The sequence below is a fragment of the Mesoplodon bidens genome, assembly GCF_964165515.1.
Source record: "Mesoplodon bidens genome assembly, chromosome: 6".
NCBI classification, from domain to species: domain Eukaryota; kingdom Metazoa; phylum Chordata; class Mammalia; order Artiodactyla; family Ziphiidae; genus Mesoplodon; species Mesoplodon bidens.
Genome location: NC_138162.1, coordinates 24932296 through 24952323, shown reverse-complemented (window position 1 = coordinate 24952323; position 20028 = coordinate 24932296). Strand labels below are relative to the sequence as shown.

The window sequence follows — 20028 nt, the reverse complement described above, 5'->3', positions numbered from 1 at the left end:
AGCAGATGTCTATGGCAAGTAGGCAATATTTGGTCCGTTATGAAGGATGAAAAAGAAGAAAGAACACATTTCTTTTCTAGAGAGGAAAAAAGAATATTAAATAGAAATTATATTCAGGAAAGAAAAACCTGGTCCCCGAAATAAAAGGGCTATTAATTGAAGACAGCAATATTACTCTTTATTGACACTTAGAAGCATTATCCCTACTATTAGGAATAATGTAATAACACCTTATTCTTATTATGTATTATAATCATTAAGTACGTATGAACACATATATAAAAATACACGGACTTCCCTGGTGGCGCAGTGGTTAAGAATCTACCTGCCAATGCAGGGGACACGGGTTCAAGCCCTGGTCCGGGAAGATCCCACATGCCATGGAGCAACTAAGCCCGTGCACCACAACTACTAAGCCTGCACTCTTGAGCCCGCGAGTCACAACTACTGAGCCCTCACACCACAGTTACTGAAATTCACACACCTAGAGCCCAAGCTCCACAACGAGAAGCCACCTCAATGAGAAGCCTGCGCGCCACAACAAAGAGTAGCCCCAGCTCACTGCAACTAGAGAAAGCCCGCGTGCAGCAACAAAGACCCAATGCAGCCAAAATTAAATAAATTAATTTAAAATATATATATACAGATAACTGCATGGTGACTAAGTAATCTGGGAATAAGTCCAGAGTCTAAGTCACAGCATGCATAAACTGTTTATGTCTTAACTGCTCACTTATACCTGAACAAGTTTTCATTAAGCATACTAATAATTTTCAAGGGATGTAATAAAAAATCTGGTTGCAGTATTTTATTATTTTGCTGAATTACATTTGGGAGAAAGAAGCTAGCTGCTTCACCTATTTTAATACTAATATATTCTGAATCATGTTATACAAATACATACATAGAAACTTAAAAGATCATAAATTTTCCATGAGGAGATTTATTTAGTCTGTGTCATGGTGTGTATTTGCAAAACATTTTAACACTGCAAACATTAGAGGTTTCAAGATCGGACAAAGGAAAAAGTTTATACTCTACAATGATGATGCTGGTGTGTACTTCTCCACAAAGCCTCTTAGTGACATCAATCAATAGGAGTTAGCAGTTCATCAAAGAACTGCTTGATATCCATCATTTCCTGTTGACATGAACTGTGTATCATGCCTCCGTAGGTTTTGAGGGTTACACTGGGTGGATTTACCAATGTTTTTAGCCTTTCAGCAGTAAGAGAACCAAACATTAGGGGAACTAAAGGATCCAAATCTCCATGGCACTGAAGAATAGAAATGTCTCTATTCACGCCACTGATAGAACCCCGTGGCAAGGAAGCCCGCAGGGGCAGCCAGCAGCTGAGAGCAGTGATGCCGGCCAGCTTCTGCTGTGTGGTCAGTGCCATGTACAGAGATAAAGCTCCTCCCTGAGAAAATCCTCCCAAAATAATTCTGTTAGAAGGAATGCCATTCTTCACCTCTTGCCCTATTAAAGCTTTTACACTTTCTGCTGCCTGTTTAATTCCAGTTTCATCTTCCTGTGAATCTGGTGAAAGACTAATAATGTCAAACCAAGAAGGAATGGCTATGTTCATATTTAACGTTACAGGCATAACCGGTGCGTGCGGGCAGATGTATTTGATATGGGCGCTTCTGATACCTGCCAAGTCTTCTGCCCACCCATGCCCTGTGTCTTCCAATCCATGAAGGAAAATCATCGCGGTGGTGGCCTTCCGGATGGCGGGCACAGTGGCAGGCAGCGGGGCCGACATGTTATTGTGGCACATACACCGGCTCGACCAACCGCACATTGGAAGTGGAAGGCGGAGCGGGTGCCGGGCTGCAGCCAAGGGGGTGCGAGCGCCAAGTCCGGCCCGCCCACAGGGGCACCCAGTGTGACTTTCTTATTTGTGCCATCAAAATTATTAATCCAGGCTTCCCTGTTAGCGCAGTGGTTGAGAGTCCGCCTGCCGATGCAGGGGACACAGGTTCATGCCCCGGTCCGGGAAGATCCCACATGCCGCAGAGCGGCTAGGCCCGTGAGCCATGGCCGCCGAACCTGCGCGTCCGGAGCCTGTGCTCCGCAACGGGAGAGGCTACTACAGTGAGAAGCCCGCGTACCGCAAAAAAAAAAAAAAAAAAAAAAAAAAAGATGAAGCAGTTTTGCAAAGCATCAGAGTGAAATAATAACCGTCTATGAATGACAAAAGACATAAAGGTGACGGTTAAAGATCTGATTACAATGCAGTTGACAAAGAAGCTTAACTGAGTGCTATGACATACGGCATTTTAAGATAATAACTAGAACTATGACTGATAACAATACCAGGACACATCCAAATTTTAGGAACTTCATCTAATTTCTAGAACATTTATTTTAATAAGATTTATCCATACAATATAACGTAAAAAGGTTTATCACCACTCGCCTGACAATGTTTCCAATGTAATTTAACATACGAAATAATTCAAATTAATTTAAAATTTCTCTCTGAGATACCTCAGGGGCCCATTGAAACATCCCAAAGTTAGTTAGAGGCTAAAAGAACTTCATTTAGAATTTGATCTTTGGGAAGTTTGTCAAAAATATCAAAAAGTTTTAAAACACCTGGTCAATTAGGATCATAAGTCACTATGAAACAATACTTATTATTTTAACAAAAGTAACAATAAAAGATTTCAGACTCGGGCTTCCCTGGTGGCGCAGTGGTTGAGTGTCGCCTGCCGATGCAGGGGACGCGGGTTCGTGCCCCGGTCCGGGAAGATCCCACATGCCGCGGAGTGGCTGGGCCCGTGAGCCATGGCCGCGGAGCCTGCACGTCTGGAGCCTGTGCTCCGCAGCGGGAGAGGCCACAACAGTGAGAGGCCCGCGTACCACAAAAAAAAAAAAAAAAAAAAATTTCAGAGTCAAATACAGTACGTTACAACAGATCACTAAAGATCACTTAAAAAGTGAAGAAACTTACAGTTTGTTATCAAAAGCAGCTCAGTATTCCAGGAAGAACTATTCTCTTGACAGAGGGAGAGTAAACCAAAATCCAGCCTTGTACCTGCTCACTTTTAATAACAACTTCATCTATTTAATTAAATTCAACCTAATCTTAGCCAGTTTTGACCATGCATAAAACTCTCTTCTCAAGGTTCCTTTCCCACAACCGTTCCATCACTTTCTATATCCGTGTAAGTTTGTCCTCCTCTCTTTCCCCCTCATTTAGAAATAACAAGCTTCAGGACAAAATTACTCTTTTCCCTTAACAAAAATATCTCCATTCTTCTAACCTTCTCTTACCGACAACATGTATCCTACTTTATTTACATACTGAAATGTTTCCCTTATTATTTCTAGTAGTTTTTAATTGCACATATATTACAATTTTTAACCCTTAAAATGAAAACCAAGAAGCAAGCAATTATGAACTGTTTGCCATACCAGTATTTCCTGACTGGCAAACTTAAGAACATATTCCATAACCTCTAAAAATATATATTTTTTTCACAGCATAATTTTTCTTCGATGTGGTAAAAGATGTGCATCTAATAAACCCAAACATCTTTAGTTTTTCTCTCATAAGAAGGCAAAAGTAGGCAAACTCAGACTTGTCTAGCTGTCTGTGTCCAGTGGGTTTTTTTGGGGTTTTTTTTTGCGGTACGCGGGCCTCTCACTGTTGTGGCCTCTCCCGTTGAGGAGCACAGGCTCCGGACACGCAGGCTCAGCGGCCATGGCTCAGGGGCCCAGCCGCTCCGCGGCATGTAGGATCCTCCTGGACTGGGGCACAAACCCGTGTCCCCTGCATCGGCAGGCAGACTCTCAACCACAGCGCCACCAGGGAATCCCCCAGTGTTTTATCTTATTAAAAAATGATCTAGACCTTCAATGAATTCTCATCATTTAACTTTCTCTTTCTAGGAGCATACTAAAAATCCCCCAGTTGTGTAAAATACACCCTAGGGAACAACTACAAGATGGAATAGAGCTCTCATTTCCCATTTTCCTTTTAGACAAAGGCTTATAGCTATAAGTTGGCCATTCGGCCAGAATTCTTCCCAAGGGACTTTCAGATGGAATTAAAGGCACCTCCCATGTTTAAAAGCAGACAAATGACTAAATAACAACAACAAAGGAACCAACCCAAAATATATCAAAACGAAGGCCAACTAAACAAACAGGAACCTTTCAAAACTCAGAACAAAAGAGAACGACTTCGCTGGGTTCCCTGGTCCCACTCAACCATGACTTCCACACCGACGGCGCCACAAATGCCTCCTAACAGGCTGGATGATTCACAACCTTCCCCAAAAGTGTGGAATCAAGGGGCGGGGGGTTGGGGGGGGCACTTCCCCAAGTGGCCAAGGTGTGGCAACTCTTCCTCAAAGAAGGTTCAAGCTACAGGAGACCACGTTCTTTTCAAGGAGAGAGACGGGAGTAAGATGGGGCTCCAGCCGCTGGGACAGCCCCTCACTCTCTCCCCAGGAGGCAGCACTCCCACAGGCAAGGGCTCCAAGCCCAACCCAGGGCACCCCTCCCTGCTCCGACGGCGTTAGGTGGGAGGTCGAGAGCGGGTTGCACACCACAGGGGCGCCGACGTGCCTCCTGGCTGGCTCAGCCCATTTTGTTACCAAAAATTCGGTCCTAGTCCTGATGCCAAATGAGAATAACAAGGACCAGGTTTTGAGGATAAAGGAAAGAGAATTGTATTGATTGCCAGCAGATGAGAAGGGTAGCAGACTAATGTCCTGAAAACTACCGTCCTGCCTTGTGGGGAGAAAGCAGGTGTATTTAAAGGAAAGTCTTGGGGCTAGGGTTTAGAGCAACAAGCAAAAACAGCAAGAAGGCCCGCCCACGTTAATCTGGAACAATGAATGCAGAGTAACAAGAATATAAGTTTTAGTTCCCAGGAAGAGAGGGAGAAGACAGGAAACATTTCGCTTAGAAACCATCCATAAGTTTTAGCCTTGTGGCCCTGTTACAGTTTGATGTTATTTATTAGCTTATTAAAAGACATTATTACCCTGTATGCTACTGACTTGTGAAATATTATTATAAATGATAATTCCTGCAGTTAACCGGTGTTAAATAAATTACTGGCAAAGACAATCTCAGTCTCTGAGCATAATTTGCCCCCAACAATGAGAATTTTAAGGACTGCAGAGGGGAAGAAGCTAAAGGGAGAGGAGATAAGAAAGGGCTAGAGGAGAACCGTGGTGCCCCTAAAGAGGTGGAAGGAAATGGGCTCCACAGCCCAAGTGGAGGGATGCGCCTAAGACAAGAGGGAATGGGAGAAACTTAAGGACAAGAGGTAGAATGAGACATGAAGTTGACCAAGCTTGTCAGGGCCTAGATACATATTTGTTTATTTACCCAATTTACTGTAAGCCCAACTCCGTCCAGGCACTGGATTCCAGAAGGGCAGCAGCCGGGCCCGGGCACCCCATGTAACGCGAGCAGCCAGGGAAGGAGGCGAGTGGGAGCTGGGACCGAGGGAGGAGAAGCCGCCGCGGTCAGAGCTGAGTCACGGGGGTGCTAAATTAGCCCCGCGGATAATAAGCCCCTAGCAGCGCCCACAATCCACGCGCGCTTTGAGCGGCGCCGGAAGTGGCGTCACCGAGCCGGGCGTCCCTTTCAACTAATGGCCGCGCGGTCCGCCGTCCGACGGTGACCCAAGCGGCACCTGAGGAAAAAAGACGGGAGGCCCATAAGGCGCGAAAAGAGACCACCCATCTACGTCATTACTCGAGTTACCAGAGCAGCGTAGTCGGGGACCAGTGTCTCTTCCAGCTTCCCTCTCGCCGGTTAACCTAGCTCAGGGTCACCACGCCTTCAACCCGAGGACCGCTCGAAGCTGCCCCCAGTAAAGATGGCGGATAGGCACGGAGGAAAAGCCGGAAGAAGGCGGGGTGGGAGGAGCCGGCAGGGGGCGTGTCCTGGCTGCAAAGAGGTTCGGATGGGCGTAGCCAGCAGCCCCTACTGGGCTTTCCATCCAGGAGGCGCACACACCGCAGCCAGCCGCGTCCCTCCGTCGTCTCCTGGGGGCGGGTCACCACTGGCTCCGCCCCTGTCCGGAAAGCTCCCTCTTGGAAGGTGTCACCTGAGTTTCCGAGATTTGACCGGAGTTGGGCCGCAGACCTCCAGTCCCTCGGCGATGGAGAGCACCCAGGAGAAACCCGCGGAGTCTAGTTCCCCCGTCCCCGGGTCCGAAGAGCCTGCCGGCTTGGCCAGGGACCCCGACGTGTTGCCTCCCAAGGAGTCGGAAGGCTGCGCCCGGCCCCTGGAGACGGCCCCCAAGAAAATCTGTGGATATTTAAGTAAGTTTGGCGGCAAAGGCCCCATCCGGGGCTGGAAATCCCGCTGGTTCTTCTACGACGAGAAGAAATGCCACCTGTATTATTCGCGGACCGCGCAGGATGCAAATCCCTTGGACAGTATCGACCTCTCCAGTGCAGTCTTTGACTGCAAGGCGGACGCCGAGGAGGGGACTTTCGAAATCAAGACTCCCAGCCGGATTATTACCTTGAAGGTAAATGGAGCAGTTTTTTCCTTTTCAGCCGGGATGAGATCCCACGGCACAGCAGGGCGCAGGTGGGTGGTCACAGTAAACTTACGATAATCACCGACCCTGATCAGCCCAGTGAACTCTGGGTGCCCAGAGTTTTGTATTTTCCAAAGCACATTCACACCCACTTCCTCATTGGGTTCCCACAGCAAAGGCCGGGATGATGGACCCATATTACGGATCAAGAAACTGAGTCACAAAGAGATGAAGTGTCTGGTCTGAGGTCACACAACTAAAAAGTGGTGTAGCCCACACTTGGAATCGCATAGCTTTTCTACCTCTCAGTACTGTGTCAAAACTTTTACTTTTAGGTGTGGCTAACAATTCTGTTACCTTAACTTTCTTACTTGGGGCTGAAGTATAGTCAAGATATGAGCTTTGTCATCCTCTCTCAAGGCCCGGATCCTGAATTACTTTTCTTGATGTTGTGGCCAAGGGGAGTGAATGCTGAGAAAATGTTGGCAGAGATTGGGAGATAAATACTTAGGTTTCACTGATCAACCTAGATTGTTCATTGATGCACGTCTAAACCTGTTTTCTCATCCGTAGGTTTTGTTTTATTATCATATTTAACTGAGAAAGCCTGAAGCAGTGCAAAGGCCACGTGCTTTGAAATCAGACAGGCTTGGATTCAAATTCTACATCAGCTACTTACTAGCTGTGTGACTCTGGGCAAGTTAACCTCTTAGTACCTAGATAGTTTGTGAGATTTATAACAGGGTGTGTAAGCACTTGGCACATCACAGGCACCTACAAGTTGCTGAATTAATCTCAGTGCCTAGAATACAGCCTGGCACCTAGTGGGTCCTCAATAAATATTTGTTGAATGAACACACATAGTGATAGAACCAAGGTCAGAAAGTTCCTGTCATGTCAAGAGGAAGTGCCCTAGAACTTAACTGGAAAGACAGATGTGGGCTAAGAGTTCTGGAATTCACACTCAGAAGAGGAGAGTGTGCCAGAAGACTGCCACCTCCCTGACCCCCACCCTGTCTTCCCACACCTCCACCCCTACTTGCAGCCAACTGGGCATCTCTTGAGTCCCCTAGATATAGCCCACAGCTCTAGTTCCACTTTACTGTCTGGGCCAGGCTAGTGACCAGGCTGGAGGGGTGGGGGTGGGGGATCAGCAAAAATAATGCAAATTAGGAATTCCAGGCCAGGAGGGCAGGCATTTTAGGGTTACATGGCTTATGGGTCATGTGTCTGCTCCCACACATTGAATGCAGTCTACAGGGTCGCTAACACATGCCTTTTACTATTCCATTGATCCGTGTGTGTACCTGGCACTGTGCTAGGCACTGGGGTGTGGCGCAAAATCAGACCTGCCCCCTGGGGCTCAAACCACTTAAGGTCTTGTGAGAGACGGACAGGGAGACTGGCATGCGCAGTAAAATGTTCTGTAGGGATGGTATGATAAGTCTATACCAGAAAGGTGCCGTGACAGGAAGGGTCTGTTCCACTGAGTAAGTGGGGCTATCCAGAGAGGGCCTCATGGCCAGAGTGGAGGTGGGGTGGGAAGGGGGCGACCACACCTTGACGCTTGAAAGAGAAAATCGGTTTTCTACAAGCAGACAAGAGGGAGAAGGATATTCCAGACCAAGAGAGCCCCATGAGTAAACATAGGAAAACATGGTACAGCCTGGAATGTCCAGGCAAATCCCAGGAGCCTGGGGTATAGAGGGGCCCACAAGATGGAGTGGAAGGGCAGAGGCCCGAGGGCAGGGCATTTGTCAGGCCAGGGAGCTTGGACTTTGTCTTATGGGCTGTGGGAAATTGTCAGAGCCTTAAGCAAGGAAGCACTGTGAGCTGAGAAAGTTGAGCAAGGTGAATCTGGCTTTTGGGTAGAGAACAAGTTAGGAGAAGGCAAGGCTGTGGTTCGGGAGTCCGTCAGGAAGTGGTCAGGAGAGAATGACAGCCGAGCTAGAGCTGTAGCAGTGGGGAGGGAGACAAATGGGGGCGGCTAAGGATGTGAGGGAGGGGTCAGGGGTGGCTTGTGTAACTGGCTGACTGCCTGGTTGGGGCAGTCACTGACAGCAGGGAACCCAGGATGAGGAAACCGCAGGATATACAGTTATATGTCCCCCTCAGTAGACTCTTAAGTTCCAAGAGGATAGGGCCGTGTGTGGGGGCTCACCAGTGCCTTCCACAGTCCCTGACACGTATAGTAGATGCTCAATACACACCTGTCCAATGAATTAATAAAATGGGTTGTTCGGGTATGGGCGGGAGCTTGTCAGCATAAGGTCATGGTGAAGCCCTGGGAGGGGCTGAGGTCTCTCAGGGAAAGTATATAGAAAGAGAAGAATGGTGGGCATCACTTTATCTGATTTGATGCCTCCATGACAGTCCGAGGGCCTCTTTCAGGGAGCCCCCTAGCCTTGTGCACACCTCACCGTGGTCCTCTTGAGAAGGGGGCTTGCCCTGGTGGCCTGCTGATGTTCTCGCGTGGCCTTGATGGTGGGCAGCTCTGTGAGGCTCACCATCCACTCCCAGTGCCTGCCCAGCTTCTGCAGCCCAACCCATCCTAGGCTTTCTCTATGTAAGTCACAATCTCCCGGCCGTAAATTACAACAAATCTCTGGTCTAGAAGTGGGAGACCCGGGTTCTGGGACCAGCTCTGCCACCACCTGCCTGGGCGACCTCAAAGCCTCAGTTTCTCCATCTATGGAAGGGGCCGATCACTCCCGCCCTGCCTCCCCAGTGGAGGATCCGGCAACATCTGGGATGTGAGAGTAGGTATGTGGACCATCCGGTGCTGGGAGACTAATGACCAGCATCAACCATACCTCACGTGGGCTGCCTGGAGGGTGCCACAATGTTGTGTGCATATGGCTTTCCAGTCCCCAATCACATCATCCCCAAAGCAGGAGAGATTCTCCCCATTCCACAGAGTCAGCTAGGACCCTGAGATGTCACACAGGGAGGTAATGATGCTACTAGGGCCCCAGCCAGGTCAGAATTTCAAAGCTCTCTCCCTCTCTCTTAACACCTCCAAATTCTTTTATCCAGTGAGCACATTTTGAGCACCTACTGCATGTCAGGAACTATGCTGGATACTTTACTTTCCTTACTTCATTTCACCCTCATAACCACCCTATGAAACGAGTGTTATCATCACCGTAGGACAGATGAGAAAACTCAGGCCCAGAAAGGTTAAGGAACCTCTGAGTGGGAGATCAGAGCCCGATTATCTTCTGTTGCCAAGAAGCATGTGGTGTTTCGGAGGTGTCACCCGCAGTGACAATTTTTGTTTTTTCTGGGAAGGAGAGAGTTGCCAAGCCTCCCATGACCTTCCCGCATCCCTCACCCAGTGCCACCATGCGGGCACAGGGCCTTGCCAACTAACCCTTGTGCTTCTCAGGCCGCCACCAAGCAAGCGATGCTATACTGGCTGCAGCAGCTGCAGATGAAGCGCTGGGAGTTCCACAACAGCCCGCCTGCACCTCCCGCTGTCCCTGACGCTGCCCTGGCTGGGAATGGGCCCGCCCTGCGCCTCGAGCTAGGTACCCAACGGGCTTGCCTCCTGCCCACACACCCAGGGCTCTTGGTGACCAAGCCTTTACCCTGCTTTTGGGAATGAGTGGGAGGACCCCTCTGCTAAAGAAGCAGAGAGCTAGGGATGTGACTCAGGATGAGCTAGGGCAACAGTATAGCATCAAGGGCAAGAATATGGGCTCTGGGGCCAGGCTGGCTGGGCTCAGATCCTAATCCTGTGCAGTCTTAGGCAAGTTGCTTAACCTTTTTGAGCTTCAGTTTCCTTCCCTGTAAAATGAGGTTAATAAAGAATACCTACTCCTTAGGGTTATTATGAGGATTAAATGAATCCTTACACCTTAAAGGGTTGGAACAATGCCTGCACATTGTCAGAGCTCAGTAGATGTCAGTTACTATTATGATGATGACAATTTCGGGAAGATCTCAAGAAATGAAACTTTCACAGAGTTGCTATGAGGAAGGTTAATGAGAAAATGCAGTTATTGTTGTTGCTTCTTACATAAACGCTTTTGTGCTGTGAGTTGAGTAGATCCGTGATCTTATCCCCAGTGTTGCCGTGGGCAGAAGCTTCACCCCCACCAGGTGGCCCACGTGATCCCAAATCCTAAAACATCCCGGCATGGAGGAGTCCGGGAGCTCATACCCTCCTACCCCCATGCTGCAGCCAGCACTGTGACCAACAGGTTTCACAGCTGAGACAGACCACCCACCGAGCTGCAGTGTGTCTAACATGCCTCACCCTCAGTTGACAGGGAAACCCAATGGGCGAGGGCAGGACCTGTGGCCGGACACCTCCTAGACCCTGGTACCCGAATGCTTTACAGACTGAGCTCATCTGCCCTTACCCTTCTCCCCCCTTTTCCTTCCCTCAGTAAATGGGCTTCATTTACCTAGTTGCCCCTTCCTGGATCTCAGATAGCCAGTCCAGTCACCTGGGCTGGCCATGTCTACCCTCTGGCCTACACGTCAGATCTAGGCCCTCACTGCTATTGCCTTGGGTCAGGCCTCAACTCTTAGCTAGAAAACCACAGCAGTCTCCTCTCCAGTGTCCCCAAGTCCCAGCCTGCCACCTCAGACCCAACCTCTTCACTGCAGCCCGAGTGAGCTTTCTCAAATGAGCGCCTGAGCCCCACCCCGCTTCCGTGGCCGCCCTCCATGTCCAGTCCCAGCTTTTTAGCACCAGGCTCAGGCCTCATCCTTCCTCGTCTCACCTCTGCCTGCTCCCCCAGTGCCCGCTTCGTGCTGTGCACTTCAGCATCACCAGAGGTGTCCCTGCCCCCTCTTCTCTGCCTGGCGAATTCCTGCTTACTCTCTATGGCCAAGCTCCACTGCCACCTCCTCCTTTTGCCAGCCTCCTCTTGGAAGCCTTCCGGGACTTTGCCTGCTGGACTCTCTGTGAGCCCTCAACACTTTTTGCAGATGGTTACATTGTGTTCTAATCACAGCGTCCTTGTCAGTCTCTGCCCCCTAGCCCTCAAGGGTGAGGACCGTGTCTTTGTCACCTGTGTCCCAAGTATCTGGTACCCTGCCAGGCACATTGGATATTTGTTGAGCGAATGTGTGAGCAAATACACACATTAATGAGGAAAGGAATGTAAAGCCCTGAGCAAAATGCCGGGTACATAGTGAGTGTTCAGTGTATGAGAACTGTCCTAATAATATGATTATTATATGTGTACCTGCACACTGTTACTGTCATAGTACATGCTCCTTTTTATGGTTTATGATACTCATCTGTAATTTTCCCAGAGAACCTTCTGGGTGTTTTATGCTTGTAAGGACTTTCTTTGGGGAAGGGTTTGTTTGCTTTTGCTTCTGCACTTCTACTCACCCTCCACTCCCATCTGCGGGAGAGCCAACAGCCCTGGCTGTGCGGGAAACTGCAGCCTGAGCTGACACAGTTGCCGGATCTGCCTCAGTCTAGAAGCAACAAGAAACCCTCCCAAAGGCAGAATTCCTGAGTGTCTGGAAATCAGAACCAGGTTATCAGAAGAATGGCTTTGGGTCAGCACACTCAGCGGCCTCTTCTGGGCCAGCCCCTGCTGTGGGCATGGTTGCCACAATGACCAGGCGCCAGTCTCCTGAGGACGCTGCGGGGACGAGCCCTTCTGGTCCCGCAGCAAGCCTTCACACTCCTGGACCCAGGGCCCCTGTGAAACCTTCCCCAGAAAGACATTCCTGGAGCCCTGAGCAAGCTGGCAGGCCCTGGATTAGCTGTCTGGAGACGGCTGCCCCACCTCTCCTGTCTCCACCCTATCTAGTCTTTCTAAGTGCAGTGACCCGACCCCAGCCCCATCGTGGATGATTTTCCTTTTCTTTGTTCCCCAGAGCAAGAGGAGGCGGAGCTAGAGGAGTTCCTGTGTCCCGTGAAAACGCCCCCTGGGCTTGTGGGCATGGCAGCTGCCTTGCAGCCGGTCCCTGCTATGCCCTTGGCCCTTCAGAATATCTCCCTCAAGCACTTGGGAACTGAAATACAGTAAGTGCGGTGGAGCTCAGGGGCCTGCCAGGCTGCAGACAGCACCTTCTTTGGAGCTTACAGTGATCTGGTGTGACTCCCCTGCAGGGAGGTGGACTTGGGTTGGGGGTTGGTTAGGGGCTTTATTTTCAATTCATTACATCATTACTTTAAAATACTATATTTGTTCTGATTTTTAAAGTAGTACACATTTTTTGTAGGAAGTTAGAAACATCTAGAAAGGTATAAATTTAAAATTACCCATAGTCCTTTCACCCAGACAAGAGTTCTTAGCATCACTTTCCTCACATTTTCTATATACACATATGCGTAATTGAGATCATATTCAATGTAATGGAGTGGTGGCTTCACAAATGTCTACATATGTCAAATGCTTCAAATTATTCACCTTTCACATGTGTAATTTACTGTACGTTGATTACATCTTAGCTTCTTTTTCATCTAATAATGTGTGATATATACAATTTATATTTCCCACTGGCAGGCTTTGTTTTAAATAGTTCACAAGAAGATAGCACTATGGCCTGAGCTTTGGGGCCAAACTGCCTGCATTTGTATCCTGGCTCCACCAGTCATGGGCTGTTCTGCCCTTGGCAAGTTGTTTGATTTCTCTGTGCTTCACTTAAGTTATTCGTACTTGTAAATACAACAGTATTTGCCTTACAAGATTAGTGTGTGTGTGTTTGGGGTGGGGCAGGGGGGTTATAAATGGGTTAATACATGTAAACTGCTTTAGAACTGTGCTTGGGGATCAGTAAGCACTTAAATATTATTCTGCTGCTATTATTGTTGCTCTAATTGAAGGGATGGAAGCTTTTGGGAATTCAGACTGTACCTAACACTGATCCTGTTTGGGTGCTTATTTTCTGTGCGGACTTCAGACAAACTGGGACCTCTTAGAAAGCAGAATAGATTGTTCCCTGAACTTAGATTAGAGACCCTGCCTCGTGTGACTCAAGCGAAGCATTTCTCTCTGTCTCGGTGTTTGCATTTGCTTGGGTAACTAGCAGGGGAGTGGTGCCGTTCTCAGGAGAGAAGCAGGTTTTAGGGAAAATATGATGTGTCCTTTAGGATCTACTGGCTAGAGATGGAACTACCCCACAGACATTTGGATGGAAAGGCCTAGAACTCAGGAGAGAGATCTGAGCCGGAGAGAGAGACTTGGGGGGTATGGGGCCTGGTTGAGCCCCCCAGGGTGAGAGGACAAGGACAGCGCCCTGCAGGGGATCTTCCCTTGGGAGGAGCTGGAGGGGACTGGGTACATGGGGAGCCTGCTGTGGGGACAGGGGACCTGAGAAGCCCAGCCACCCAGCCAGTGTGTGTCCAGGGCGGTCTCACCGAGATTAAGCCAGGTTCGTGCCTAATGATGGCCACCCGACAGCAGAAGCAGAACTGAGAACCTGCAGAGACTGAGAAAGGAAGGAAGTTTTCCAAGGATCAGTCAGTTACGTGTCATAACCCACAGAAAATGTGAGACGGTTTTGCAAGTGCCCTGGCTGCTGACAGCCCCGGAAAGACCAGGGTTGCCCTTGTCTCCTGCACCCCCTTTCCCTGGCGGGTCTTGGTGCTTGCTCTTGGGTCTGCCATGAGCCCAGGTCATACTCGAGGAAGGACACTGTGCTAGGTGCTTTACACTCTCAACAAGATGTCTGGACAAACCTGTGAAGTGGTATCTAATGGTTAAGTTCTCAGACCATGGATTAGACATCCAAGTCTATCGCTCAGCTTACCATTTACTCATTCTGTGGCTTTGGTTACCTATCCTTTCCAAATCAAAGTTCTCACTGGGCAGTGGAGGTTATAATAGTGCTTACTTCATTGGGCCGTTGTGAGGAGTAAAAGAGTTAAACGCATGTGGGTGAAGATTAGATGAGTTGAAATCCTAGGGTTTATCTTAGACCCGGCCCATGCAAGGGCCCAGTCATTGTTTGTTGTGGATATGTTCCCCATCCCATTGCAGATGGGAAAATCCAGGCTCTGAGAGGATAAATGTCCTGCCCAAGGTTATCTATCCTTCCAGAACAAGTCCTTGTGACCACTACTCCCGTGCTGACCAGGCCTTTCAGACCTAGAGCTAAACCTACACAGAAAATGATCCATGAACTGCTCCAAGCAAAGTCAATACATTTATGAAATGGAGATGCCTCTTCCAAGCACAGTAGTTTGGCTGGGTAATGGCCACCTGGGCTGTGACCGTAGTTGGTGAGCTGCCCATCCTCAGAGGAGACGTGTGCTAGGGCTTAGAATGATCTTTGCTGCCCTGAAGTTGGGGTTTCTATGCCTTCCCACACCCCAGGGGTGACTGCTTGTGAGGCCCTGGACATATTGGGGAAGCTGCAGCCCCTGGACAAGGGGAAGTATGGGCAAAAATGATGGTCACCCCACCCAGCCAGTGCCCCTGGCCATAGGGATGTGCCCCAGGGTCCTTGCCAAATCATGTGGCCTATGGTGTGTGAGATCCATATAATGGGGCTCAGCACAAGACCCAGCACAGTGTGATAATCAGTAACTAGTGCCTCTCATGGTCATCATTCATATTAATATGACCACCACCCTTTTATTTTTAGATGGGTAAAGTAAGAACTAAAAAGAGGAAATGACTAGCCCAAGGAGTCAGGGCTCCTTATTCAAGGTCAGGTGTTAGGAGTGCTGAGTTCTAATTTCTTCTCTGTTCTAAATTTAATTGATTAATTTTACCTTCCATAAGTCATCTGTACTCTCCATTGAAGTACAATCTCACTCTTTTCCTATTCGAGACCCAACTATACCAAAAAACTGCATTTTGTTTTAAAAACAAGCTTAAGATCAAATGATAGTTCTTTGAAAAGATTAACAAAGTTGACAAACATTTATCTAGAAAGACCAGGAAAAGAAAGCAGACTCAAATGACTAAAGTCAGGAACAAGAGAGGGGACATTACTACCAACCTTACAGAAATAAAAAGGTTTATAAGGGAATGCCATGAACAATTCTACGCTAATAAATTAGATAACTTAGATGAAATGGACAAATTCCTAGAAAGACAAATTACTGAAACTGACTCAAGAAGAAATAGAAAATCTAAATAGACCTGTAGCAAGTAAAGAGATTGGATTAGTTATCAAAAAATTACACCCCACCCCACCTACACACACACATGCACACACACAAAAACCTTGGACCAGATAACTTCACTGGTGAAGTCTACCAAACATTAAAGAATTAATACCAATTCTTCACAAACTGTACTACCACCCCCCCCAAAAAAAAGAGGAAAGAGCATTTCCCAATTCATTCTATAAGGCCAATATTATCCTGATAACCAAAACCACACAAAGGTAATGTTTTGAACACCCAGAGCCTTCACCTAGACTCTCCTTATATTAATTTTGCCAGCAGGCTTCTTTTTCTAACTTCACAGAGGGCATGGACCTTCATGAATCTCAACTTTATGTAAGAATTTCACTTTTAACTTCATACTTTGCATGGGTCCAAAACCTTGTCTTCTTTCCTCCTTTGCAACCAAGGCTCTAGGTTTCTGGTATCAACAGTTTATTTCTGATCACAAGAAAAAATAAATGTAACTATGTGTGGTGATAGGTGTTAGCTAGACTTACTGTGGTGATCCTTTTGCAATAAGTATATGTATTAAATCAATATGTTGTACACTTGAAACTAATATAATGTTACATGTCAATTATATCTCAATTTGAAAAAAGCAGTTGATCCCTGGACAAACTCATGTCCTAGCCAACTTACACAATAATAATGCTGCAAACAAACACTTCAAAATTCGGTGTCATATAATAATAAACATTCATTTCCTGCACATCTGGGTTCACGTGATACAGGCTAGGTTCACCTGGTCTTGGCTCCAAACCGTTGGGAAGATCTAGGTTTCCTCCACATATTTCTCACGTTCCATGGACCAGCAGCTATAAGGCATGTTCTTCAAGAGGGCAAGCCCTTCGTGCAAGCACATTTTAAGCCTATATTTACATTATATCTGCCAACATCCCTTTGGCCAAAGCAAATCACATGGCTGTGCCCAAAATCAAAAGGAGGAGGGGGACGTACTCTGCTCCTGTGGAGGTGATGGGGAAGGGGTAAATATTTGCTGAAAAGTAATTTAATCTATATAGGCATCTTCCTCTTTACTTCCCACTTGAGTTTCAACTCCTTTTTTGTGTTTAGTCCCTAGGGATTCTCCCTTTCTTTTCTGAGAATTTAGCTAAATATTTTTGAAATATGTTTTGCATTTATCCAGCATCTAGGTGTATGTAGAACAAGGGTTTTTCAGATATTTTGTCCACCATATTGCTAGACGTATACATCGCATGGAGGGATGATAGAGCAAAGCCAGGACTCCATCACAAGTCTACAGACTTTTTCATCCTTTTGTTTTCTGGCCACGCTATTGCTGCCCTTTAGATAATTGACCTCCTCCCGCAGTGTTTTTCAAACTGTTGACCAGTAAGAAATACATCTTATTATATGGCTCAATACACATATATGTAATTCACAAAATTTTAATCCTTTCTAAGTGGGGCGCATTCTGATATTTTCCATTCCATTTTTTTTAAATGCTGGTCGTGATACTAAACTGATTTTACAGTCTACCAATGGCTCACATCCTGCAGTTTGAAAGACACTGACCTAGTGAACTCTTTAGCCATTTTTTCTTCCTTGTTATTAGTTTTGGAATATGTCAACTTTTATACCTTTGCAAAGGGAAAACAAACTCAATTGAACTGCCTTTTCATCCAACTCATGAACTTCTCTGTGGCCTGTGGTGCCAGGCCAGCCTTTGGTGCTACCTAGTTCCTTCATGCAAAACAAACATCTATTGAGTCTGTCTGTACTCTGGGCACATGTGACCCAGTGCCAGGTGCCAGTAGGCATGCAGGTAGGTTAGTACCCAGTTCTTGAAGAAAAGACACCACTACTCAGTCTAGACAAGTACTTGGTCAAAGAGTGACCCATGCATGAAGTGCAGTAAGCTCCTTGGAGGCTGTGAGGTGATCAGTGAAGGCTACAGAGAGAACAGGTCTGAGCAGGGAAAGAAAGCAAGGGGAGCAAGAGGCCAGGAGGTGTTTGGAACTTTTCTCAGCAGAAGTAGGGCGCCACTGGTGATTTTTAAGCCAGGTGGTTATAAGACCAGGTGAAGGTTTCAGGAAAGTTAGTTTGGCAAATCCATTTCAGTGAATAAAGCAGACAAATGCCCCTGCCCTCATGGAGCTTATATTCCAGCAGTGGGGTTGGAGGCAGAGGAGTCAAGCTTGTATTGTTTACAAGGAATACTGCATATCGAAGGTGATACGCATGATGAAAAATGGAAAGGAGAAGGGTAAGGGTGATGGGAGAGGCTCAGATGGGTTACCTCCTGCAGGGTGCCTGCAGTCAGGCAGACTGATCAAGTCATGACTGGGGCGGAGATGCAGCCTGAGCGCCAGCAGTGGCAGCGGGAAGGGTAGTGGGCAAGATAGCAGGGCTGTCAGCCCCGTGATCCTCTATTTTCCTTTCAGAAACACAATGTACAACATCCGGGGCAACAAGCAGACCCAAGGAACAGGCCACAGACTCCCAGGGGAAGATTCTCCACTGAGCGAGGAGCCTCAGAGGGAGGAGCAGCCCTCGCCTCCTGACCTCAGCGCCCCAGGTGAGCCTCTGCCTGGGTCTGAGCTGCCTTCAGAGACTAAGTGGGTGCCCTCTCTCCTCCCCATAAACATACATCCGTGCTTTTGTGTGTCAAAGATGCAACTCTCCAGGTCACTCCTCCTGGGCTTCCATGGGTCTGGTAGTAATGATTCATTCTTTCTTTCTTTCTCTCTTTCTTTCTCTCTTTCTTTCTTTCCTTCCTCCCTCCCTCCCTCCTTTCTTTCTTTCTTTCCTTTTTTTTTAACTTGTGGTAAAAATAACATAACAAAATTTACCACTTTAACCAATTTTAAGTGTATAATTCAGTGGCATTAGGTACATTCACGTTATTGTGTGACCATCACTACCATCCATTTCCAGAACGCTTTTCATCTTCCCAAACTGAAACACCAAGCAATGATTCTTGAAGTAATAAGGGAAAATATCTGTTGCTTTTTCTTTCTTCCTTTTTTTTTAATTTATAAGGAAAGGATATAAAAATGCTTTTCTGGGACGATTAAAATCAGATCTACCTGAGGAAGCAGAACAAATGACCTCAAGGTACTCATCCCCTCTGTGACATGGCACTTTATTTCTTTTACAAAATGTTAGGACCCATACCATCAGGGGGGTTTGGCATCTTTGAAATTAGCATAAATGCCCTTAAAACATGTTTTAACTATGTAGAAACAGTTGGGAGAAAACTGGCTAAGGCAGCACTGAGGGGTCTTATGGTAGAGAGGACCCCTGGGCTGTGTAGAAATTACTGTAGAAAAAGCACTGCTTTGGAGCAGTGCCTGATGAGGCCCCACAGATCATGATGAATAGCCCAAGAGAAGATCAGTACTGTATCTAATCAATAATAATAATAGAACTAGCACTTACATGTAGCAGGTACTTTGTACCAGGGCTACTCTAAGCCTTTTTGTTTTTTTGGTAACAGTTTCATTCTGATATAATTCACATACCATACAATTCACTCCTTTGAAACATATAATTCAGTGGCTTTCAGTATCTTCACAGAGTTGTGCAACCATCACCATAATCAAATTTAAAACATTTTTATTACCCCCAGAAGAAACCCCGTACCCCTCAGCCATTAGTCCCAGTCTCCACCTCCCTCCAGCTCTAGGCAACCACTAATCTACTTTCTGCCTCTATAGATTTGCCTGTTCTGGACATTGCATATAAATGGAATCTACAATATGTAGTCCTCTGTGATTAGTGTCTTTTACTCAGCAGAATCTTTTTTCAAGTTTCATCCACAAGCGCTTTACGTGCATTAACCTGTTTAGTCTTTACAACAACCTGAGCGGTAAATACTGTTCTCCTCATTTAATAACTGAGGGAACTGGGAACGGATGTGAGGAGTGACTCGCTCACAGCCCCACAGTGAGTAACAGAATAAGATTCAGACCAAACAGTCTGGCCCCATATTCCTGCCTGAAGCCTCTTTTCTGAGTCAGTGACTTTGCAAACTACCTCTTTATTGCCATGAAACCTTGTCCACATAAACAAAATCTGATACACAAAGCAAATAAAAGCAGAGTTGAGGCAGGGTTGGGAGTCCAGGCTCCCCCTCAGCCCCTCCCGCCCCACCCTCTTCCCTTCCCAGCCAGCCCTTGAGGCGATCCCACGAAATCCTAGGGCACTGATTGAAAACCACTGTCTTAGGCCTCCATTTTTCCCAACTATAAGATGGACACAGTGATCCTACCCTGCCTGCACTCAGGGTTGGTGGACAATAGCCTGCAGGGCTCCAGGGAGCCTCCCTGCTCTCTTAGATCCCGTGGCAGGAAAGAGAAATAAGCATTGCATTCCTCTGAGCTCTGCAGGCTGCTTCATACCTAGCTCGACCAGATTTCTGTTACGCCTGGAACAAGACCCTTCTGTT

The 20028-nt window shown here is 47.2% G+C and overlaps 2 protein-coding genes across 5 annotated transcripts in view; one reads left to right on the top strand and one right to left on the bottom strand.

The window, feature by feature from the left end:
* Window positions 1–966: 966 nt before the first annotated feature.
* LOC308619182 (acyl-protein thioesterase 1-like) lies at window positions 967–2010 on the bottom strand. The gene has a single exon (XM_081237749.1). It carries the CDS (start codon window positions 1802–1804, stop codon window positions 1088–1090), a length of 717 nt encoding a protein of 238 aa, XP_081093875.1. The 5' UTR covers window positions 1805–2010; the 3' UTR covers window positions 967–1087.
* A 3587-nt stretch (window positions 2011–5597) lies between these two features.
* The window catches only part of TBC1D2 (TBC1 domain family member 2), a 43752-nt gene continuing 29321 nt past the window's right edge, over window positions 5598–20028 (top strand). The window contains exons 1-4 of one of the 4 annotated variants that reach the window (XM_081238250.1): window positions 5598–6508; window positions 9909–10050; window positions 12371–12518; window positions 18023–18156. In XM_081238250.1, the coding sequence (XP_081094376.1) occupies window positions 5849–6508; window positions 9909–10050; window positions 12371–12518; window positions 18023–18156 (1084 nt within the window). In that variant the 5' untranslated portion in view covers window positions 5598–5848. The remainder of the gene's footprint in view (window positions 6509–9908; window positions 10051–12370; window positions 12519–18022; window positions 18157–20028) is intronic. The other 3 variants (XM_081238247.1, XM_081238248.1, XM_081238249.1) reach the window with 3 other exon arrangements.